This window comes from Alexandromys fortis, unplaced genomic scaffold (assembly GCF_014885135.2).
Source record: "Alexandromys fortis isolate MF-2015 unplaced genomic scaffold, M_Fortis_MF-2015_v1.1 scaffold_63, whole genome shotgun sequence".
Lineage (NCBI taxonomy): Eukaryota > Metazoa > Chordata > Mammalia > Rodentia > Cricetidae > Alexandromys > Alexandromys fortis.
Window position 1 is genome coordinate 7284346 of NW_026067953.1, and position 25513 is coordinate 7309858.

Below are 25513 nucleotides of genomic sequence, written 5' to 3' on the forward strand. Positions count from 1 at the left end.
TATTATCTTTCTTCTGTCTATATTACACACATATACGGAAGCCCTTCATTTCTCTAAATATGAATCTAAAGATTCCCTAAGAGATTTATTTATGTAGCAACTGTCTTTGTTGCTTTTCTCCTTACTGTGACCAAATACATGACAAGAAGCAATTTAAGAGAGCTTATATGGCTCAGTCTGCAGGTATAGTCCATCATGGCAGAGAAGTCACAGTGGCAAGAGTTTGCATAAGCTGCTGGCCATGCTGCATCCACAGTCAAAAGGCAGTCAACACTGCATGATTGTGTTTAGCTTGCATTCTCCTTTCTATCCCGTCCAGGACCTCAGATCATAGGAAGGTACTGCCCACAGTTGAGATGGGTCTTCTCAGCTCAATCAGCCTCTCTGGATAATTCACAGGCATGGCCAAGGATTTGTCTGCTGGATTCCAAATCTCCTGTCATACTGGCAATACTAACATCATAGCACCTATTCAGGCTTACATCTTATTTTGTTTATTTGTGTTTGCTTGTTTGTTTACTTATTTTTTTTTTGAGACACGGTCTCACCATGTAGCCCTTGACTGACCTGTAACTCACTAAGTATACCAGGCTGGCCTCAAGCTCTTAAAGACCCAACTGCCTAGAAAGTGCTTAAAGGCATTACAGGGATTAAGGGCATGCACTACCACACTTGGCCTGGTTTATATATTATCTTTGAGTGTATCTTTGATGAATGAAGGTTATTTTCAGAATATCACAATGGTCTTCATTGTATTTAATATCCAGTTAAACCCTACTCAAGAGTAACAAATAAAGCCAATTAAAAGCAATTCAAATTGGAAGATATTTTACCCAACAGCACCCTCTTGTGGAAACAGAGGTAAACTAAGCCCTAAAATGTCCCCAAATCCTCCTGGGATTTATTCATTCCGATGACTGGTTAGCAAATCAAAGTATGACTCTAAGGATAAACGAGCTTTTAAAATACTCAGCTAACAGACAGAAGGCATTACTTTGCTAAACAATCTAAATATGACCTATAGATTGGATTTACATATATGACAAATATTTACTATTAGTTTATGTTTAAGATATGTTGTGCGAAGGATAAAATATGAAACATTTTTAGATACAGGCAAACTTACACTTTCTTTGATATGAGAGAGGTTAAGATATGCAACAATTTGTTATTAAGACATGCAACAATTACTAAAAGTAAATATAAGGGTCATCAAAGACTCAAAGCTCTCTATACAGTTCAGAAAAAGGCATTACTACAGGGTTTGGGTTTAGAAATGAGGGATGGGGCACTAAATAATAATCCTTTGTGAAGAAAACATAATTTGAAAAACAGGTGAAAATCACAAAAAAACACTTAAGAAAGTCAGGTCCATCCTTCAGTCAACATGAAAAGAAAAAGTAGGGGGAAAAAGAAATAGGAAAACAGTACTGGGGAAATGAGTAATTCAGATTGGTCAGAGAAGGCCAAAACTCTACTTGAGGCTGCTTATCTCAGAGGTTATAGGGAAGGACAGAGACCTGAGGGTGTATGGCCATTTCTGGCAATGTAATTATACAAATGCACAAACGACCACTCATTGTTTTCATTTCACATTAAACAAGCTTTCTCATCTAAATCAGCACAACAACATACGATGTAAGAAGGGGAAAGGAATCACTTTTAGTGCTGTCTCTACTTACAACCTTTTTGAAGACAGAACTATCTACTGTCTCCTCATATCACCCCCAGCACTGCACACAGTAAAAAGAGTGGAAAATGTAATATAGAATTTAGAAATATAGTTGTTGTAGAATATTATTTTAAGATGTGTTACATTTGTTTATGCTGTGGAATATTTGTTTTAATGATGCAAAGATGTGTTGCATTCTTTTTTGTTGCATTTGTTTAACTCTGTGAAGCTGTGTTACTTTGCCTGTCTAAAACACCTGATGGTCTAATAAAGAGTTGAAAAGCCAAAAGCGAGGGAGGAGAAAGGTTATGTGGGGCTGGCAGGCAGAGAGAATAAATAGGAGAAATCTGGGAGAAACAGAAGAAGCGAGAAAAGAAGGAGCCAGCCACAGAGTAAGAGTGAAAGTAAGACATACAGAAGTAAGAAAACAAGAAGTCCAGAGGCAAAAGGTAGATGGGATAATTTAAGAAAAGCTGGCGAGAAACAAGCCAAGCTAAGGCCAGGCATTTATAAGATTTATTTGGGAGCTGGGTGGTGCCACCCCACCTCAAAAAAGCCAAAAGTGTAAAATAACCAACAAATAGTTATAATTTTCCTATAAGCTCATTAACAGCATGATCTCAAAAGTTTTAACATGCCCCTTGACCTACAAGTTCCACTTTTTCAATATTTACACTAAGGAAATATTCTGACATCAACACAGAAAGCATATTGTCAGTTTTCATGGCAATATTCTTAGGTATATTCAAAAGTTAAAACACTCTAGGGCTAGAGAGATGGCTCAGTGATTAACAATGCTTTCAGCTCTTCCAGAAGCCAAGTTTGATTCCTAGCAGCCACATCAGGTAGCTCACAGTCCAGCTCCAGTGGGAATCAATGCCCTTTTGGGGCTCCTACATAGGTACTTGCATGCATATGGTACACATAAATATTTAAAAAATGCTCTAAGTGTCCAGTAAATAAATTAATGGTATACTATGCAGTCATAAAATATTGCGTAGAAATATACATTTTACTGTATAATGTCATACTACTAAATGCTAAAAAAGAGGTCACAAAACAGTAGCAATTATATGATTTCATTTTTGCTCTTAAAAGACAAAATACAAAACAAAGATGTAAAATGGTACAAAGGATGATTCTGGGTGAATGGAGCTCTACTTTCTGTCTTTCTAGCTTGTGTGACTTTCTAAAATGTAATATTTTTGTAGGGTGCAGTTATGTACACCAGTAATCCTAGCACTTGGGCAACAGAAGCAGGAGGATTTCAAATTTGAGGCCAGTGTGAGCAGTGTGAGTTAATGAGACCCTGTCTCAAACCAAAACCAAGTACTAAGAATAAAATCTTCCTACTGAGAAAATGAAAATGTAGAGTATTTAAAGTCAGTCACTCAAAACTTATAATAAGCCACAGGGTGGTTCCTCAAGCTGGGCCAGGTCTCTGACCTGCCACTTCTTCTACACTTTCATCCCTAACATCCACATGCGGTCAGCTTTTAATCACCTGCTGAAAAGTAATGCCAGATGAATTAAATTAGCTCCTGCGGGACTGGACAGAACCCAATAAGACCTGCCAACATCTCAGGACCAGTCCTCTAAAATGACAAGTGACATTAAGTGTGGGGAGGGGCGTAGTTAGACAGCAGGAAGTCTGAGAGCTAGATCTTCATATGTGCCTATCTTGATCAAGTATTTACACCACTTTACCCTAAGATTCTGCAACTATAAAATGGAGACAATGACTTTTGTGAAAATGAATTTGAACCAATATAAGCAAAATGTTTACTGAGCACGACACTCAACAAGTGACCAGTTAAAAGTCGTGCAAAAAGGGCTGGAGAGATGGCTTAGAGGTTAAGAGCACTGGCTGATCTTCTGGAGGTCCTGAGTTCAATTCCCAGCAACCACATGGTGGCTCACAACCATCTGTAATGAGATCTGGTGCCCTCTTCTGGCCTTCAGGCATACAACGAGGTTGAACATTGTGTACACAATAAATAAATAAATCTTTAAAAAAAAAAAAAAAGTCGTGCACAAAGAAAAACAAAAATTTACCTCGCATTTTCCATCGCATTCGAAGATGAAACTAGCTTTTCTTCCAACATCGCCACTTTCTTCCTTAGTTTGGTCTCTCTGTCTTCTGCAGCCAAAGCTTCCCGGGTATAAGAATCTTCAGACTCTAAGAGGTGGTCACGCAATCTCTGGAGCTCCTGGTTTAACCGGGACTCTTTGTCACGTAAATGTTGAACCTAGGTAGAGGACCTTTCTTTACTTTTCTTTCATGCAATGTCCATTCCCATAAAACACTTATATCATCAAATTATTCCATATTATGGAAATGTATTGATATATTAATATTAATTATACATAAGTGCCATTATGTAATTATAACAGCTAATTATAACATTTATTTTAAATAATTCTTAATTATAATATATACTTAATTAACTATATAAATAACATGTTTTACTTAGTTAAACCAGTATAATTATTATTATAAATATCAATTACATTATGTATTATATATAAAACAATATATTAATACACCAATGTCTCACATTTACCAGGAAAACTTCTCCCCAAATTACATTTTAAAAGATTCAAATGGAAGCTTTACATTTGTAAGGTTCACCTGCACGGTTAAAACAGAAATAGAATATAGAAGTAATGGGCTCTTATGGCAGAGTAAGTTTTTAGTAAATCTCATAAAGTGAGATAATTTTCTGATACACAAGGTATGTATCATAGTTAATTTTTCAAAAACTAAATTATAGTGTACCCCAATACAGCATATCAGAGGAAGAGAAAAATCACAAGATGATCATTTGCCTTGAATAACAGTGTGTGTCACTGTCCATTATAGTGCAATACCTCGCTCTGTAGGGTACTGTTTTCCATTTGCTTCTGTTTCAGGGCCAACATAACTTGGTCTCTCTCCTGCTGGAATGTAACTGTCTTCTCCTGCATTGATTTAACTGTATTTAAAAGTTGATTTAACTCCCCAGCTTTGCCCTTTTGGAAAGAAACAATTTTAGCTTTAAAGAATAATGGATTTTTCAAAATGACATTTTCTTCATTAAATAATTTTAAAATATAGTTAATAATAACATCAACAAAATCCAAAAATGTCCTGAGAAAGACGATCTGAAGGAGTTTAAGGAGACATGACATCTAATGTGGTATCCTACACAGCCCTGCACCAGAAGGACACACGGCGAGAACTGAAGGGTTCAATAAGCATCAACTTGCACTGCTGCAATGTTGGTTCAGCATCTTAATAACTCCTGAAATACATAAGACAGGACCAATAAGAGAAGCTGTGTGTGAGGTAGATGAAAACTCTCTTCACAATCTCTACAGCTCATCTATAAACCCAAAGCTGTACTAAAGGAAACATTTATTAAAAATGTTTTAAAGAGGCTTGGTGCTGCTTCGACTTGATGTGCTAGGCTTTGTTGACTCTCCATTGGAGGCCTTACCCTTTCTGAAGAGTGGGTGGGGATGAGGGAAGGAGAAAGAGGGGGAACTGTGGTTGGTATGTTAAATGAATAAAAATATTTAAAAATTAAAAAAAAAGAATATTAAACAAGCAAACAAAAAATGTTTTAAAGAGAGCCAGGTGTGGTGGTACATGCCTTTAATTTCATTAGAGGTCACTGGATCTCTGTGAGTTTAAGGCCATCCGGGTCTGCATAGTAAGCTCTAGACAAGTCAGAATTACATAAGACTCTATCTCAAGAACTTTCCCCTTACACACGCACGCACACACACACACACACACACACACACACACGTTTTCAAGGGCTCTAGGAATCTATCTTATTGGTAGAGAATTTGCCTAGCACATTTGAAGAGGCCAAAGTTTCAATCACTAGTATTTAAAAAACAAAATACAGAAAAAGGAAAGAAACATTTTAAGATAGTAGGACATAGGAGATATGAAGGGGAAAATGAGAAAAATCAGAGGAGACTTTTACCTTGGGAGTATAACACAGAAGAAGAGAGAAGGAGGAAGGAAGTAAAGAAACAACACTAAATGCATTTGAAAACACTATAGAGAAATATTATTTTGTTTACTTAAAAAAATATAGGGATGTATGTGTACATACATACACATAGTTTAAAGGAAGTCATACTATTTGGAGTTATACTACAATGTCCCCTACAAGAGCCACAGCCTACCCTACAAAAACCCCAGTGCTAGGTGTTAGACAGCTTCCTTTGAATTGCTGGTCAGGAGGGTCCAAGAGACCCCAAACAGCGCTGACACTGCACTTGGCTGCCTTCCAGAACTTGAAGATAAGCCCACTGCTGAAGACACCACACACTTTGGACACAGGACTGGAGGAACTGAACTGGCACTTACCTGGAAGCCTCTTTCTTGAGCACTAGGCTCTCAGAGTGTCTAAAAGTGGATGCAAGAGGCATAAGGAGAAAAACAAGCTATCACCAACTCAGGAGGTTATGAAGGATTAATCTACTACTAAAAACCTTTGAAAATATCTTGTAATTTGGAGGTGAAGAAACTGCACATGAACCCAAAATACCTTTAAATAAATATTCCTAAGTAAGCCAGGTCTGAGGAGAAACAGTAGCAACAAAGTAACTAACACATTAAAAAGGCTCCTTGGTCATCAACATTTGTCTGCATACTCCACTGAAAACATACCTGTTCTTTTTCTTTCAAGAGTTGTTCAAAAGCAAGCGCCTTCTCTCTCATCGAATGGCATTCAAACTCTTTTTCTCGCAACATCACGGACAACTTCATGTTGGTCTCCTGCAGTGCCTGGTACTCTGTTTCCTTCCCCCTGGAAGTCTCCATTATGTTTTCATTTTCCCCCTTTAGTTTAGAAATGTCCATTTCTAAAATCAATATCCTCTCCTTCAAATTTGTCACAGCTTGTCTCAGAAGCTCATTTTCATTCACTTTGTTAGTGAAATTTTCATTTGAAGAATGCAATTGGTCACTTTTGGCTTTGATTAAGAGGTCTTTTTCCTTAAGCAAGTTTTGTAAAACCTCTTGTTTCTCCTTCAGCTGCTTCATTTCCAAATCAGTTTGCTTGTGTTCTCTTCTCCCTACGTCTGAGGAGGCAGCCACAGACTCTGACAGTCTCTGGTTGTTTTCCTGGAGTGTTCTGATCGTGGCATCTTTTTCCTGTAGTGACTGTCTCAGGTCATCCAGTTCTTGTTGAAGCAACTGAGAGGACTCACACAGCCCAGCAGACTGGCTTGTCTTCAGAGGCTCTGCTGACTGAGTGGTAAGTGATGAGCCAGAAGAGAGCTGGGGTGACATAATATCAAGTTTTCCTAAAAGAAGGTCCTTGGTGTTACAAAGCTGCCCTATGCTTTGCTGAACTTGTGCCAATTCCTGCCCAAAATTCTTCAGTTTGGTTTCATTCTGCTCGTAACTTTGAATCAGGCCCGTGTAGTCTACTTGTAATTTAGAATTGTTATCACTATCAACCAAAACTTGGGCCTGAAGTTGATGGAGCTCTTCCTGAAGCTGGGCTGACTCATGCTGCATATTTTGGACGGTGGTCATCACCTGCTGTTTCCACTCTTCCATTTTCTTCACTTGCTGTTTTAGTTTGTCACGTTCCTGTAAGAGCTCCTCAAACTGATTACTATTGACTCCTCCAACCTCGTTACCTGTGCCAGAAGTTTGCAACACTGTCAGCAGGGTCTGGCACTTCTGACTCAGTGCATCTATTTCAATGTCTTTTTCTCGAATAATCCGTGATAAATTCTGAATAGTTTCTTTAAACATATCTTGACCACTACTTTCAAATCTAGCAGACATTTTTTTATTCTCATCTTGCAGCTTAATAAGGGCTGCTTCTTTGGCACTAATAATATCTATCATTTTGTGATAGTCTGTTTTCAGCTGGCTATTTTCCCTTGTCTTCTCATTTAAGACAACCATTACTTTCTCTCTTTCCATAGCGTAGGCATGCAGCTGCTGCTGGAGGTATGCAACATCCTGAGAATAGGAAACTGAGGAAATCCTGGCATGAAGCGCTTGTATCTCCAAGTCTTTCTGCTGGATAATTTGAGTGAGCTTGCCAACTTCATCTTTGGACAGCTGATCTATCTGTTTAGTTAAAGACAGATTCTTTTCATTCAGAAGCTTAATCTCCAGCTCCCGATCTTTTATCCCCTTCACTAACCTTTCCATTTCAGCTTTGGATAAATCATGCTTTTCACTTTCATTTTCTATATTAAGGCTCTGAACTTCTGTTTCTTGAAAAATATCAGAATTCTCTGTTGGAATGTCCCGTCTTTCTTCATGCAACTGGGCTTTTATTTGTTCAACTGTTTTTTGCAAGTTCTTAATTTCCTCATCTTTTTCTAAAAAGAGCTGGGTGTGTGTGATACTCATTTGTTCATGCTGGTATCTTAACTCATCCATTTCTTTCTTCTGCTCCTGTAGAGACTGGAGCAGTTGCATTTTATTCTGGTTTTGATCTTCAATCATCTTCTGGTGCTGTTTAATTTCTTCTTCCAAATTATCCTTGATGATGTGGAGCTTAGACAGCTCAGACTCTAGCTCTGTGGTGCTGTCAAGGGTTCTACGCTCAAGCACGGGCACAGTCCGACTCTGCTGTTCCCTGAGTCGCTCCAGTTCTTCTTGCAAATGGTTGTTCTCTTCTTTCATGGATCCAAGACTTCTATCCTTTTCCTCCACTGTCTGCCTTAGAGCCTCATTGTTTCTTAAGGCCTGCGCACATTTGTCCAATTCCTCCTGCAGTTCTGAACTTTTTTCTTTAAGTTTCACAATACAATCTTCTTTTTCGTTTATGAGTCGTGTCAATTGTTTCTGCTCTTCTAAACTAGACAATAAAGTTTCCTTCATTTGTTGATGATCAGTATCCATTTGCTCAATACTCTTTTTGAGCCCTGCTATTTCAGAGTCTTTTTGCTGGCTGAGCTGAATTAAGTGCTCATGTTCCATCTGTAAGGCAGAGGTACTCAGGCTGCGTGCGCTGGACAGTTCCTCAATAGTTTGCTTGTATTTGTTCGCTTCCTCCAACAGCCTCTTTTCAGCTCCACACAATTCTGCTTCTAGCTGCGCCTTTTCGCATTTCAGAGTCTCCAGCAAGGCAGTTTTTTCCAGAGAAATCTGGTTGTTGCCAGCAATAGATTCTTCCAACTGATTTCTTACATCCTCACATGCTACAACCAACTTTTCATTTTCTGTTCTGAGATCAAAAGCAACTTGCTTCAAATGTTCATTCAGCTCTTCTATTTCTAAAAGATTCTGTTTTAAGTTTCTAACTTCATTTTCCCTTTCCTTAAGTAAATCATCCTTCAAATTACTGTTAGAGCCTTGGGTTTGAGACCGCGTCAACTCACTCCTGACTGTGGACAGCTCCTCCTCATTCTGCCTAATGTGTTCCCTTAGTTCACGGTTCTCCTTCTGGATGCTGAAATTATTTTTCTCTGATTTACTTAGTTGATCTACTAAATCTTCTACTTTATCTTCAAGCTTCTGTTTGGTTAACTGTAAATCACTTAGGGCCCGTTCACTGTCAGTTAGCTTTTCTTTCTGCATGTCTAACTCTTTGGTAATGTTCATTTTATCATCCTCGAGTTGATGGATTCTCTGTTTTTCATCATCTAGATCTTCTTTTAGTTTCTTGATGACACTATCACCTTCACTTTGCTGTTTTGATAGCTGATCTTTTATCAAAATCACATGCTGAAAGAAAAATTAATTTGCACAGTAACTTTGTGACATTTTCTCATGTTAGTATCTAAAGAAAATTTTGTAAAATTTCATACATCATATAATAATAAAATGAGTATTTCTAATCCTTCTTTTAAACCCACTATGTTTCACAAAATAATTTACAAAAGTTTTTCATTTTAGGCTGGGTGGTGGTGGTGCATGCTTCTAATCAATCCAGCACTTGGGAGGCAGAGGCAGGCAAATCTCAATAAGTTCGAGGCCAGCCTGGTCTACCAAGGGAGTTCCAGGACAGCCAGGACTGTCACACAGAGAAACCTCATCTTGAAAAACCTTAAAAAAAAAAAAAAAAAGTTTATCATTTTAGGAGTAAAAATCTAAAATCAGAAAAGGTTAATCACACGTTCTTTTTCTAACTTTTAAACACCAAAGCAAGCATCAACAAACAGTAGCCCTCAAGTTGCTAACTATCTCTGTACATAGTTTACCAAGCAAACTATGCTTTCTTGTTCACATATCCTAACTCAGTGAGATGAGTATGTTCCAAGATATGTTCCACAAATTTAAAATATACTTTACTAACTAGTACTTTAGAGACAAAGTCGCATCTCTGATTGTATCAAAAGCAAACTAAAATATGAAACCACCAAAGTATATCCCTGTCTATGTTAGTTCAGTACCCAGACGACTGGCTGGAGTGTGCTCCTCACACCTCATCATATTTAATGCAGTTTTACCTTAGTAGCCTCTTGGTTCTGTCTGTCCAGTTCTTCCAATTCAGCCGTGAGTATTTCATTTTCATGAATACTCTGATTCAGTTCTTGTTCCTTCACCTCCAAGTTAAGTTTCAAGTCACGAACTTGAGAAAACAAATCTATGTCCCTTGTAGCTGTACTTTTAATGGCCTCATATTCATTGTTCAGTTTGGAAAGTGATATCTGAAGTTCTTCCTTAAATGACAAGAGGACAGGGAAAACAGGACAAGCCATCATTCAAGAAGAGACATCAAACGGTGAACCTTACAGGCATGAATGACCTGTAATAACAGGGTATCTATTTTAAATCCTTTGCATGGGAACAAGTCACAGCCTTCAGTCACACAGAGTTTTACATAGAGCTCCAAGCAGAGCATTTCTACAAGTCTGCGTTCACCTTCTAGCCTACCTTTTTTGCAGAGGACCATTCCTAGGGCAGAAGCCTTTTCTATTCTAGTCCCATAAATACCAACCTTATCCTTATACCTACCAAACACACGCTTAGTAAAAGCCCCAATCTCTTCTCTTCCAGACAAAGTAAATAAAAATGAAGAAAATTGGTACTCATTCAGACTATAAGCTCTAATTAGAAAATAAAAAGTCCATTTTTTTCATTAAAGGAACTTACTTATTATATGATTTGATTAGTATACAAAACCTTCTCTTAACTGAAGAATGAACCTGTTTCCTGTACCTTCTGAGCAAGACCACCAGGCTCCCTTCTCAAAAACCCAACATTACTAAACACAGACCTACACATGTTTTTAATAATCTAATATGTAATAACATTTTCTTAAAAACCTAGGAAGTTAAATAGTCCTCTATGATTCAACATCATTTTCTCATGATTATGTTTATTATAAGGTACATAAAGTCTTCTTCCCCAAGCTTTTTAAAACTGAACTTTTTCTGAGATCAACTTTGAAATAAATAATATCAATTTCCTTTAAAAAAAACCTAATAGTTCCATATAAAAGAGGCCTATAAAACTGTATGAGAGTATCACCACCATCTCTCTTTCTCATTTCCTTTCAATTCAAACACTTATTCTGAACTGTCCTTGAAAGATGGAGCCACGAGTAGGGGTTCATGACTGTCATCCCAGCACTTGTGGGGCTGAAACAAGAGGACTGCTATAATTTTGAGGCCAGCCCGAGGCTATATAATGAATAACAGGCCAGGTCAGTCTAGGATACAGAGTGAGACCCTATCTCAAAAAACAACAATAACCAAAAAAAAAAAAAAAAAGGTAGGGAAAGGTGAACAGACAGCTTAGCAGTTAAGAACCCTTGCTCTCATAAAAGACTCAAGTTTGGTTCCCAACGTGCAGCTCACAACAGCCTATAACTGTAGTTTCAAGGAATCTGATAATCTCTTTTGGCCTCGACAGACACCAGGCATACATATGGTCCATATACTTCATGCAAGAAAAACACTCATACACATAAAATAAAAATAAATTGTAAAAAAGGAAGAAAGAAGAAAAAGAAAAGAAAGAAAGCATTATTCCCTTAAGTCTTTCTAAAGTTATCTGACCATTTAGGAGAACTGCAGATAACCTTTCTCGGGCTGATCTGAGGAGCACATCTGGCATTAAGTGGGAAACAAATACAATTCAGCGAAGAGTTACAGAGACTTCTAACGGTGGCCAGAAAATTGAAAATATAAGAAACGCTGGGAGGTCCTACAGGGTTTGGGAAGAGAGGCCTACAACTAAAAAGCGTAGTTAGGCCAATTAGATTAAGAGGAGATTCCGTGGGAGCAGACCCAGAAGCAGCACACACATGGGAATAAGAACAGTGATGAGAGTCACCACCGGTGCTCTGTGGAAAACAGCAGCAACCATCTCATGTCCAGGGCTGTACACTACAGCCTAGACTCAAACCCATCATGCCTCTCTGACAACACTGCCTATATACTGATGTAGAGAGAAGCTGAAACTAAAACCTTAGGGGACTTAGAGTAGCATGTTGACACTGCTATTTCTTAAGGATATATATGCAGAGCCAGACATGTATTGACATACCCAGGAATAGTGGTATTCTAAAAATATGAAACACAGACTGTCTTTGGGTAGGAGCCCACGTAACAGAGGCATGAAGTTTTTCAGTATGTATTTACGAGGCAAACATAATGCTCCTTCCTATATTAGTGTATCGTAGCACTATTATCATAGCACTCTATGCCATCTTTGCTACTAACGCACAAAAAAAAAAAAAAGTTCTAATAGCAAAGCTATCTGTCTTCACTGTTCAACAGTAAGAAATTTATACCTACCACCACGGGGACTGTGGGGAACAGCCAGACATCTCCCCTACCTGTAGGTGCTGCTGTCAGGGCCCCATCAGAATCACACCTCTTCTGCTCAGACCTAAATGCCTACTGGTTTGTTTGCACATTCTATTCTCTAGCCAGCCTCTCACACTCTGAACCTTGCCCAGCTACTCCAAGCTGGCTGGACAAGCTACCAATGAGCTTAGACTTACTGCTAGGTCTCTATCATTAAGCATTCCACTGATATGAACTAATCCTTAACCATGACCTATGACACACACCATTTTAATTCTACCCCATTTTAACAGCACCTACCTTTTCTTGACTCAATAAGGACTTCTCTCTTTCTAAAATTTGGACACATGTTTGAAGTTTCTGATTGTCTTCAGCAAGACTGTTATCCTATAAAAATGTTAAAGTAGTATTTTCAGATAACACAGAATTTTCGGTTTACAAGAAAGCAGTCTAGCTACATATTTGTATAATTATACTCAGAATATTTTTAGTAACATATAAAGGTTAAAATAATCCAATGTTGGACAGTTTAGAATCATTCACTCATTTTAGACATTCTTATAGAGTATTTATTATATTTAAAGGATATAAAAGTGTCTTCAAAAAGTAACTTGTAATTAATACACAGGGGCCAGCGAAACAGCTCAGCAAGTAAAGGCATGTGCTATGCAAACCTGGCCATCTTAATTTGGAACCAGGAACCCACGTAAAGTTGGAAGGAAAGAACCGACTCCATAAAATTATTCTCTGACCTCCATTCATATGGGTACACACACACACACACACACAACCACATGTACAAGAACACAGACATTAAAATAAAAAAAAACTTTGGCCAGGTGGTGGTGGCACACACCTTTAATCCCAGCACTCAGGAGGCAGAGGCAGGCAGATCTCTGTGAGTTCGAAGACAGCCTAGTCTACAAAGCAAGTTCCAAAACAGGCTCCAAAGCTACAGAGAGACTCTATCTCAAAAAAAACATTGATTTTTTTTAAGGAAAAATCAAAATGCATTCCTTACTTTGATCAGTTCCTGTCTATACTGTCAAGTCACCAATTACACACCCAACATATCAATTTATAATGCAAAAAACTTTGTTAGTGATCATTAAGCACAGATTACTAAAAGTTCCTGGGGGAAATTTACATGAATTTATGAGAAAACAAAGATAGCAAAAACAATTAATCAAAACTCTCTTAGTAAAATAATGCCCAAAACTTTCTCCCATAACAAGAAGTTACCTGGTTTAAACTACTTAGTCTCATTATTTCATTTTCAGCATCTGTAAAAACAATAAATGAACCTGACATTACTTAAAATATTTTAATAATTGCCTAACATTAAACTCAGAGGTGCAGTCCATTAAAACAAAGTATATTTATCACTAGCAAGTAGATTGACAGTTTGAAATAAAAAAAACATTTCTGCCATTTTTCATTTCATAACTATAAGAAGTAAAAGCTTAAAACCATGTTAAAATCCAATGCTTTGGAAAAGTGTAAGAATTATCACTGTAAGTCACTGTTCTGATAAAAATAGTAATGTGTTTCAAAATATAATCCATTAGTTTGAATAGCTGAAAACATATCAGGTCTAAGACTGTTGTTTAAAAGAAAAACTTGAAAAGCAATAAATAAAAATTTACACTGCAACAGTATAATTATCTCTCACATATCTAAAGTGACTTAGAAATGAATGTACTACATACAGATCCATAGAGAAAAGGGTTCTGGAAAAGGAACCAGAGACAGAATATCATGAGATCAACTAAAGCACTTCATTTTATGCTCATTGCAGGACAACCGAGCATTTACGACAAAGCCAGTGTTAGACAAAAGACAGAAAAATGCAACTCTTGCTCTTTACGAGCTTACAATTCAGAATAGAATTGTGATAGAAACAAACAATGTTACAATACAGTGTGACATAGCAAGTACAGCACTGTGAGGGCAAAAGTGGCCGATATCTAGTCCAAACCAGGTGAGAACCACGGGCCCAGGAAGTGGCAGCGCAGTTCTCCTTCTCCTCGGGGGAGGGGGAGGTGAGAACTCACTGAGTCAATTGCTAACAGTGGCCCCCCCAAAAAAAACAAACAAAAAAACAAAACAAACAAACAAAAAAACAGGAATACGCTGTCCGGACAATACAGTAAATATAATGGAGAGAGAACTAGAGACTACTAGAGATTACTGAAGAAAGCACAGAGTCCACTGTGACTAAAACTTACAAAGCTGGGCAATGAGAATAAACTGAGGAAGCAGATAGGGACCAGATGAAGAGATATGACATCCAACTAAGCAAGTTTGGATTTCATCTTTCAGTTCCTACTAGAAATAGGGGCCTAACTGGCTTTGCACTTCTGAATATTTATTCTCGCTTCAGAACTGAAGGGAAAAAAGATGGACTGAAGAATAATGGAAAGCAGAGAATAAAAAGCCAACACTTTCTAACACGCACTTTGGAACAGATGCTGTTCAAAAGGAAAGCCTGCAGATAGCAACTCACGTAGCACACAGGACTACTTCAGACCTAAAAGGAAATAATACTCTTACCCAACCGTCTTTTTTAAAGCTTGATTTACATGTGTGAGTTCATCTGTGTGGTGGCTCACAAGCCAAAAGAGGGTGTTGTTTCCTCTTCTGCCTTTCTCCATCTATCTAGTAGTCCTTTGAAGCAGGGTCTCTTCTTTCACCTGGGACTCCTGTTTTCTAGGCCAGCCTAGTACAGCAATTCTCCTATTTCCGCTCCCTCAGAGCTGAAGTGACAGGTCCATACAGATGCTCAGCTTGACACATGAATGGTGTCCAGGCTAGTCTTCATGGCTGTGCAGCAAGCACTCTCAACAGCTGAGCCCTCTCCAGACCCAACTCTCTTTGTTCTTTAACCATTTTTCTACTTACTCTATTAAAAGCTATGTAACAGCAATTATGACTGACTGAAGTCAGTCCATGGCTATAGAAATGGGAAAAGTGGGAAGGACTACAGTAATGGCAAACTGTACTACAAACTTAAGTGGCTCCCTCAATATGATACTCTTATTTTATAAACAAGTACAGCTACTTGGGGGTGCAGATCCCCACTGAACTGCCTTCCCTTAGCCTAAGTGGCAGCTCCCAGTGCTTATGCACCCAAGAAACCCTGATTTTTCAGACACAATCCTGAAATATCACTTATACAGAACAAAAAAATTTTTAATGAAAAAAATAAAGGAAATAAAAACTACAAGGCTTGGTCAAGTTTGAGTTCTAGAATTCTGTTTCCCAAAGGTTGGGGAAGGAATATGAGGAAGGGAGAGGAGAGATGATCTTACTCTGAGTTTAATTTCAGGTTGAAAATCCATGTTATATGACCATTCTGGACAGGAGATCATGATAGAGTGGCAGGGAGGAGAGAAATATGGGTGTATACAAGTACACAGGCTGGAAATTTTCAGAGCAGGGATAAATGAGTTCATATAGAGTCTATACTATATAAAGAAGACAAATGCAAAATAAAATGCTTATTTCCTGCTGAAGAGTTCCCTCCCACTATTTTCCTCCTATCTATGAATACCAATGTTTTACCTATTTCCTCAATACTAATTTTTTATACTAGTATTTAAAATTCTAAGTATCAGTTGGAGAATGGAAAATAACAGAAAATAATCCATGGCTATTATCACTCAAACCTTTGCTTTTATAGAGATCACTTCAAAGGGTAACAATGGAATGCTACATTCCCTAACCAGAGAGTCTGGGCTCTTATTAGTTACAGACAATGGTCTGTTCTGTCTACATTAAAGAAACAGACCAATACCTATATGAATAACAACTCCAATGCCCATAAACATTTCTCAGAAATCTATCTGGCTTCTAAAACCACTGAGTTCTACATAAATACCTAAGAGAATAAGGAAGGGAGGCTAAGAGACAACCTGCTAAGCCTTATTAGCTTATTATTATTATTATTGCTAACCCTTATTAGCAGACAATTCCTGTTTGGTACTCAATTCAAACCCCACAATTCTACTCAAACGACAAAGTCATTTACATAGAATATGCAATTTAAAGTGCTTGTCTTAAAAAAGACCTAGTGTGCCAAGAAACACCAATGTAAGTTCCAAACATATACCAGTCAAAGCTTGCTGCAATCTCAAGACCTCTGCAACTGAGGAACTCTGTGGGAGAGTCCGCTCCTCCTCTGTTACAATGTCCCTCTGCCCCAGAGCAAGAGGCTGCAATTTGCTGCATTCCAGCTTCAGGCGCTCACACTGCTCAGTCATCTGTCGCTTTTCCACTTCCAGTCGTTCCCGTTCTCTCTTCCAGACTTCTTGGTCATGCTCTGCAGAAGATAATCTTTCATATATCTCTTTTATTTTATCCTCAAGTTCTTCAATTTTTTTTGTAGATTCTACTTTTTCCATCTGTAGACTATGAATGGTGTTTTGCATATCATACATTTTAGAGTGATCAGTTACTGTAACTCCTGAGCCACCTAAAACATTAAACAAACAAAACAAGAGGAATAAAATGTCAAGTTCCAAAAAATAAATTGCTTGCTATATAGAATATAAAGACTTAAGAGACTTTAGAACTTGGGACAACTTAAAAAGTCAAATTAGCAGCTTATAATTTTAAATAAATAAAAAGTCAAATACTTCATTAAAACCAACTACTAAAAAGTCTATATATTTAAGTTTGAAACAAAATAATTTTTTCTTGCTGGAGTGTCATCAGTAAACAATGTAAAGTAACCCCTTACATAAGTGCAGAAGGCCTTTCCATATCTATAGGCCAAGGAAGTATCACCACAGACTTAGCAATGAGCACAATGAGTCACTTCTTAGTCCATGGAACTTGGTCTGAGTTTACAACAGTATTGATATTCTGATCTGTGAATCACCTAAGGCTTGCTATTAACAATGCCGTCTAGTCTGTGAAGTCAGTAAACTCATAACCTTGCTGCAATAGCTTTTCCAGTTCTTCAATTCGTTCCTCATAGTCACTTAGCTCCTCTCGATGCCGATGAGCTATCTCTGTCAGTTTCTGTTGATGCACATTCTGCAATGCTGAAATTTCTTGCTGATGGTCATCAATTTCTTGACTTCGATTCTGTTTAAGTTCCTTTAAACAAACAAACAAACAAAAACACAAATTTAACCACTTGTATGATCAATAAATAGTCAAGTAAAAAGTGATTCATCTCACTGCTGTTTAAAAGTCTGTGTTATTGAAATTAATTATTTGAACATATTTAAGCTGAAAAGCATTCAACCACAGTCCCCAAATTAGGACAACTCAGACAGATCCATGCCTTCTTAGGGTTTTAAAAAGTTGTCTTATTTTAATGGAGAAACATCAAGAACACAATGAAACAAAGGATAGGTAAGATATCTTTCCCCTTATTCCAGTGGCAAAGAACACCTTCTTTTGAAAATAACATAGTTCCTCAAAATTAGAGTTAAGAACCTGGCTTTGTTTTGTTGTTGCTGTTGAGTCAGGTCTTTCTTGTTATGCAGCCCTGCTTGATCAGGAACTCGATCTATAGCTCAGGCTCGACTTGAGCATGTGATAATTCTCCTACCACAACCTCCCTAGCACTGGGATTACAGGTGCATATAGCTACATCCAGCTCTCTGACTAATCTTGGATGGTGAAGGCAGTGGGGTCACTGCAAACCTCTGACAACAAGCAAAGCTAGTCACGTTCTCATTCTAAGGAATGCAGTCCATGCTGCCAGCACAGCCTAGGTTTAGGGTGCTGGATGTATCATTTAGTTATGTCATCTAATCTGTGAGACTAACGTTGCTCTAACAGATTCGAGTTCTTTGGTCCATACATGATTTCCCTTCTGCTGCTGTTCTCTTGCTCAATCATGCTTTGTCAGTTTTGAACTCCCAAACTGCCAAGAGCAGTGCCTCCACCCAAGCTAACAGACTTCTCCAGGTCCTGATCTGGAGAACCACCATGAGAGCTGCATCTTCAAGTCTGCCTAGCATGTTCTGAGAGGGTCACAGAGCTGCTCCTACTCCTGTCCGTCCTGACAAAGATGACTTTGGGTCCAGTTAGTAAACCTTTTGCTTTACCAAGTCAAAAGGTTCTTGTTATGTATCACCAAGGATCCTAAAAATAAGTAGCTGCTACTTCCTGACAAGAAAATAATTCTGGAATCCTACAGATCCATGTAGCAGCACTGATCTTTACACTGACATCTCTGAACAACCCTGAAAGATGGGTGTTCTGACTGATGAACAGACTATGGGGAAGGTTATGTAACATGCCCAAGCAGCACAGCTGATAGTGGGTGCAGCTAGAATTCTGGTTCTGGGATCTACCTACACTTGCAATGTAACACTAAGCCAAGACTAAAGGTTCTGTCCCTGACTACAATTAAAAACAATTTACTGCCATGATGAATATATGTAACCAAAACTTTTCTCATAAAGGAAAAACTGACAAAAGCCAAGAAAATTCTATCATTGATGTAAAATAATTATTTACAGTGAATATTAGCATTTTAGCCAATATTCTTTAAGCTCAAACCCTTAAAATGTCATCAACCTAGGAATAGGAGGAACAGAAAAACACAGATTTAGGATTACTGAGAAAACATTTAAAACCAAATGTTCTTGGGCATATTTTATTGTAAAGAACAAAACAGTTGAGTATCATAAGAGTTCTACTAATTTGGCTTATATCTTTAATATACAGATGTTAAATGCATAGAAGACATTGGCAATTGCAGTTTGATTTACCTTAATAATATTTTGCAGCTTGCAGATTTCGATCTGATCAGAGCTTTGTGTTCCCTGCACCTTAGTTTAGAAAGAAAGAATTACAAAACAATAACACTAATTTTTTTCTGTAAAACAAAGTCACAAACTAACTTTATTAAAAGGTTATTGTTTTGTAAAACAAGAGCATTTCCCAGACATATTCTGATAAAGAATGTCATATACTTTACAAAGCCTTTAGTCTATTAGTACATAGTAAATAAAAGACACCATAGTCAAGAACTTTTCAACTAGTTGAGATAATAGTTTTACAAAATAAAGCTACTATAGAAAAAGAATATTTTATTAGCTAGCCAAAATATGAGTATGAGGATAACTGAATAGCTTCCTAAGATAATCAAAAGTTACCCAATATCAATGCCAGCACAAGTTTTATTAAAATGATTTTATGCCTGGCATAGTGGTGCATGCCTTTAACCCCAAAACTTGGGAGGCAGGTGGATTTTTGTGAGTTCAATGCCAACTTGGTCTACATAGTGAATTCCAGAATAGTGAGAGCTACGTATTATTTGAAAAACAACAACAAAAAAAAAACAATAAATAAATAAATATGATTTTATACAGGACTGTGGATGTAGTTCCGTTAGTAGAGTGATTTAGAAGTCCCTGATATAAAACCTATAATGCCAGTCCTTAGAGCCAGGAGGATCAGAAGTTCAAGTTCATCCTTGACTACACAGACGTTTAAGACCAGACTAATTGGCGTAAGATTCTGTCTCAAATAAACTAAAGACAAAATGACTTTACCCATAAGGTCTCTATCTTAACACAGACTAATTTTTGTTTGACCAAAAACCTTTAGATTCCTTTCAATGTTATATACTGTCAGAGCTAGAGAGATGGCTTAATGGTTAAGAATACATGCTGTTCTTCCAGGATTTGCATCCAATTCCCAGCATCCATGTCAGACAGCCCAGAACTGCCTGTAAACTTGAGCTCCAGGAGACATGATGCCTCTGGCCTTCATAGGTATCTGCACTCACATGCACATGTCTATGCACATGGATACACACAGACACACATACAATTAAATTTTTAAATTTTATACATTGTTCATAATCTTTAAATATTTTAATTGATATCTAGTAATTCTGCATACTTATGAGATATACTGCGGTGTTTCAATTTATGTACATACTATGCTGTAGCACAAATAATAAAAACCCAGAGACAGATATTGGGGTTCAACCTGAAGATCAAAAAAGCAAAGCAGCCAACCACTAAAGAGGTTTTACCTCTATGAAATCTTCAGACTGAAAGAGAATGAGTTCCTGTCTCATCTGCAATATATTCCTCTTTAGTGCTGGGATTAAAGGCATGCACTACCACTGCCTGGCCTCTATGGCTGACTAGTGTGGCTACTGGGATTAAAGTGTGTGCCACCATTGCCTGGCCTCTATGGCTGACTAGTGTGGCTGTTTTGCATCCTGATCTTCAGGCAAGCTTTATGTGTTAAAATGTAAATGAAATATCACTACACCATACAATATTCAAAACAGAGTGGTTAGAATCATCATCTCAAATGTTTATTGTAATGACAGTATCCAAAATCCACTCTTCTGGATATTCTGAAATATATATTATTACTTTTATCCATAGTCACCCTAATATACAAAGAACTTCAGAACTAATTTCTGTCATGTATAGGTATTTTTGTCTTTGATCAACATCTATCCATTACCTCTCTCCACTACCAAACCTCTAGTATCCACTCATTTATCTTTATTAACATTTATTATATGACATGTTACTGAACCAAACCTGCTATAGAATTGAACTGAAAAATATATATAATGGTAAGACTTCAAAGCTCCAGTCAAGATATCTATCTGGGCCGGTGCACGCCTTTAATCCCAGCACTCGAGAGGCAGAGGCAAGCGGATTTCTGTGAGTTCGAGGCCAGACAAATTCTACAAAGTGAATTCCAGAGCTAAAAAGTTCCAGAGCTAAAAAGTGAAACTCTGTCTCAAAAAACTAAGAAAAAATGTCTATCTGAGCAAGTGCAGTTGTGTACACCAACAACCTCACTGGGCAAAGAGGCTACGAAAGGAAAATGACAAGTTCATGCCAGCTTGGGCAACATAAGACATTGGGGGAGGGGGCACAGGAAGTGAGAAGATTTAGGGAGCCTTAAGTTTTCACCTTTAAGATTCCCTCTCAGGGTTCAATTAAAGACGCCATAGATAGCTCCAGGGAGGTTAGAGATCTGAGGGTAAAGATCTGAGGGGGAAGAAATCTCACGATGGAAATTCTGTACAAGTTTCTTTATTCTCTCTCTTCTCTTCTTTCTCTTTTCTACTAATTCTCCCTTGCTCTCTTGCTCTTTCTTCTACACCGTTCTACACTGTCCCTCATTCCCAGTCATATATACTCTTAAAATGAGTAATTCCCCAGCCCTAACAGATGCCAGGGCTGGAATTATTTTGCCCCACAGCAAATCATGTAAGAGTTTTCACACACTCACACCACACACACACACACACACACACACACACACACACAGATCCACGGAGTGGCTAGTTCATATCTGGTGTACTCTTTACTGGAGAAAGTTAGTTAAGAAAGGGAATTAAATCATCAGAAAATTCTAGAGGGGAAGGTTAGTGTGCTATGCTACAAGTTAGGTGGTAGATAAAAGGTTACAAGGTTTAGTTTCAGTAAAATTATGAATAGGGCACGGATTGTTTAAATCAGCGCACCACTTCTTTTCTCCCAGTATGCACAGAGGTTTCATGGTAACTAGGCAACCTAGGGGAAGCTGATGGCTCTTGATCAGATAGTTGCACCAGATGCTGCACTGAGACTTACTGCTCTAGGTGGTAGAAACGAAGAAGGGATCCAGGCCTCTAAATTGTTAGTTCCGGCCTTTGCTATTATCAGCCAAATGTTGCATAGAAAACAAATATACCTTTTCTACTTTTTAGTCAAGGATTTCCAGTTCCAGATGCTCTGCCTAAGCATTTTATATCAATTCATAGTTTTCACAAATTCACCCAAATTTTACCAACCTGAGCAATATGTTTCCAGTGTCCCAGTTCAGATTCAAGTCGTGAAACTTCATTCGATAATCTATTTATTTCTTGTTGTGATGAAATCATATCACCAAAGTCCATGTCGTCTTCACGGAAAGCTGGCACATGAGGACTGACGCCGTAACTGAATGAAGGTGATGCAGTGGCTGTTGGTACCCCGCCAGATCCTGAGTGTACAGACTGGGCAGCAGACTGCAGTCTGCGTAATTCATCCTGTAGTGCAATCTGTCTTGCTTTAAGGTGGCTGACTTCTTCCTATGTATTTACAATCCATGTTTTAGAGAACTTATATTTATTTAACACTGCTTATTGGCCTTTTCATAGATTCATGTGTGGAAAGGCATGAAGATCCAATAATAGCAATAAAGTGAATCCAGATATTCCACCATACCCTAACCACAAGACTGTTATTTGAAATCTTGAAATTTGAAAGACAAACATAATTCCTATAAAGTTAGGATAATGTTCAAGTAGTATGAAGATTAGAATTTCACTCATATGTTAACTAAAGTGATGAATTTCTAAGTGGAACATTAAGTTTGCTATCATCAAAATATAGGTAATTTCTCAGAGCTCTGTTTATCATTATTAGACATGAAGTAAAACAAAAGCTGTGCAATTTATACATTCAAAAGTTTTCTTAGGGGAGCTGGAGAGATGGTTCAGTGGTTAAGAGCATTGCCTGCTCTTCCAAAGGTCCTGAGTTCAATTCCTGGCAACTACATGGTAGCTCACAACCATCTGTAATGAGGTCTGGTGCCCTCTTCTGGCCTGCAGACATACACGCAGACAGAATATTGTATACATAATAAATAAACAAGCAAAAGTTTTCTTAGAACTCTCCTGCCTTAGGTAATTTAGGTAATCCAGAGAATGGCTCGATTTAGGCCCAAAAGGTCCATGACTGTTCTGCAACACAGGACTGAAAAACCGCTTTGATTTATTAACCCAATCTTTCTAGATAAGATAACACAGTTAGACTACGATTATCAACCCATGAGTCTTGGGGAAAAAAAAATGCATTAAAAGAGGCCTTCACTTTAACTAGCCAAGAAGAACCAATGAAAACCTGACCCTATTTAGAGAGAGAACAGTAAAAAAAAAAAAAAAAAAAACCTCCTGAATTTTTAAGCAGAGTTCTAGCGGCAGGCTGCCAATAGCAACTTATAAAGCTAAGTGTGGTGGTACATATCTATAACCTCAGAAGTCAGGGGCTGAGGCAGGAGGTGTTGCTGTAAATCTGAGTACATCCAGGGCTATACAGGGTAAGTACTGGAGCAGACAGTGCTACCTCACAAGACTTTATCAAAAAATGAAAAAAAGAAAGAAAGAAAGAAAGAAAGAAAGAAAGAAGGAAGGAAGGAAGGAAGGAAGGAAGGAAGGAAGGAAGGAAGGAAGGAAGGAAGGAAAGAAAGAAAGAAAGAAAGAAAGAAAAGCAACACGCACGCATACAAACCTTCCACCACCACCCAAATAAAGCTAGTGATGTAGCTCAGTCGGTAGAGTTGCTTTTCCTAGTAAGCATCGAGTTTGGATTGATCCCCAGCAGTAAATAAAATGGGGCATAGTAGCACATGTTGCAATCCCTGCACTCTGGGAGACTGTGACAGGAGGAGGCTCAGAGCAAGTTTGAGGCCAGACTGGACTATAAGAGATTCTCTCTTAAAAATAATTTTAAGAAGAGAGCTAGAATATAGCTTAGTTGTGAAATGCTTGAACATGTACAAGGTGCTGGGTTCAACCCTCAGTACTGAAAAGAAAGATAGGCATATAACCTTAACTTAAAACTTGCATCTCTACTTTTTTTTTAATCTTTTTTATTTTGCAGTAACTTATTTTAATATAAAATCATCAACTATCAGATTATGAACTTTAGCTTTGTTTATTTTTATCTTAAAGAAGTATTTTTTTAATATTTATTTGTTTATTATGTATACAACATTCTGCCTCCATGTATGCCCACATACAAGAAGAGGGCGCCAGATCTCATTACAGATGGTTGTAAGCCACCATGTGGTTGCTGGAAATTGAACTCAGGACCTCTAGAAGAACAGCCAGTGCTCTTAACCACTGAGCCATCTCTCCAGCCCCCAGAAGTATATTTTTTATTCTACTTTAACATATCACCAGAATTAATCCCAGCACTTGGGAGGCAGACACAGGAGGATCTTTGTGAGTTCGAGGCCAGCCTGGTCTAGAAGAGCTAGTTCCAGGACAGACACCAAAAACTACTGTCTCGAAAATAAAAAAATCACCAGAAGAACTAGAAACCAATTCATCTAAATTTTGTATTTTGTTGTATTTTAGTTTTGTTTTGTGGTCCTGGGAACTGAATCCAGAGCCACCCATGCAAGACAAGTACTCTGCTTAACAACTGAGCTAGAGTCCCAATCCTCGTTCAAATTCAAAATCCCAGAGATGACTGTGGTAGAAAAGAATAGTTAACAAACTAAAGAGTATCCAAATGATCTGGATAATAAAATAAGAAGCGGTTCAACTTAATGTAAGCATTCACTGGATTCTACATATGTAATAAACACAAAAAAAATTTACAACAGAAATCAGGGTAACATCGGTTAAATTATATAATACCTACATATTATCAATTATCTTTTTTTTTTTTGTTTTGTTTTTTCGAGACAGGGTTTCTCTGTAGCTTTGGTGCCTGTCCTGGCACTAGCTCTTGTAGACCAGGCTGGCCTCGAACTCCCAGAGATCTGCCTGCCTCTGCCTCCCGAGTGCTGGGATTAAAGGTGTGTGCCACCACCGCCTGGCCCATATTATCAATTATTAAGACTTCAAAGAAAAAATAAAATAATGCTAAAACAATCATTTTAATCAAACTAAAAGAAAATAGAAACATTTGTAAAAAAAATACATTGAAAAACATTTAATATATTTTTATGTGGAAAATCAAGTACATGCCAATACAAAATATATTAACATGTACAGTCAAATGTATTTTTACAAAATATCACTAGCAAAAATCATACTAACTTTAAAGTCAACTTAAAAAAATATCTAGCATATGCAGGGTCCTGGGTTCACTTCTGAGCACTGCAAAAGATTTTAAATAAATGATTTTAAAAACCTAAGAAAACATACATTAAATTCTATTTCATAAATATCAGAAATTATAAGCAACAAATCATTATATAAAACTGTTTCAGAAGCTAGAATTTACTCTTTCTGAAAGTGAGCTTATGAAATAAAATAGGAATTTCCCCAATTTTATTAAATTTTGTATTTTTAATACTTTCATGACTATAAGACGGCCATGAAGTAAGAATGAAGGAATGAGGATG

The 25513-nt window shown here is 37.6% G+C and overlaps 1 protein-coding gene across 3 annotated transcripts in view; it reads right to left on the bottom strand.

Moving 5' to 3' along the window:
- The window catches only part of Trip11 (thyroid hormone receptor interactor 11), a 74439-nt gene that overhangs the window by 35368 nt on the left and 13558 nt on the right, over positions 1-25513 (bottom strand). For 2 of the 3 annotated variants that reach the window (XR_007593458.1, XM_050151441.1), the window contains exons 4-13: positions 22185-22463; positions 19138-19197; positions 17341-17506; positions 16515-16877; positions 13646-13686; positions 12704-12790; positions 10097-10309; positions 6342-9371; positions 4544-4684; positions 3728-3921 (exon numbers count right to left, since the gene is read on the bottom strand). Coding sequence is in view for 2 of the 3 variants with exons in the window: in XM_050151441.1 (XP_050007398.1) it covers positions 3728-3921; positions 4544-4684; positions 6342-9371; positions 10097-10309; positions 12704-12790; positions 13646-13686; positions 16515-16877; positions 17341-17506; positions 19138-19197; positions 22185-22463 (4574 nt within the window). In the remaining variant the exon portion in view is untranslated. The remainder of the gene's footprint in view (positions 1-3727; positions 3922-4543; positions 4685-6341; positions 9372-10096; positions 10310-12703; positions 12791-13645; positions 13687-16514; positions 16878-17340; positions 17507-19137; positions 19198-22184; positions 22464-25513) is intronic. The other variant, XM_050151442.1, reaches the window with a different exon arrangement.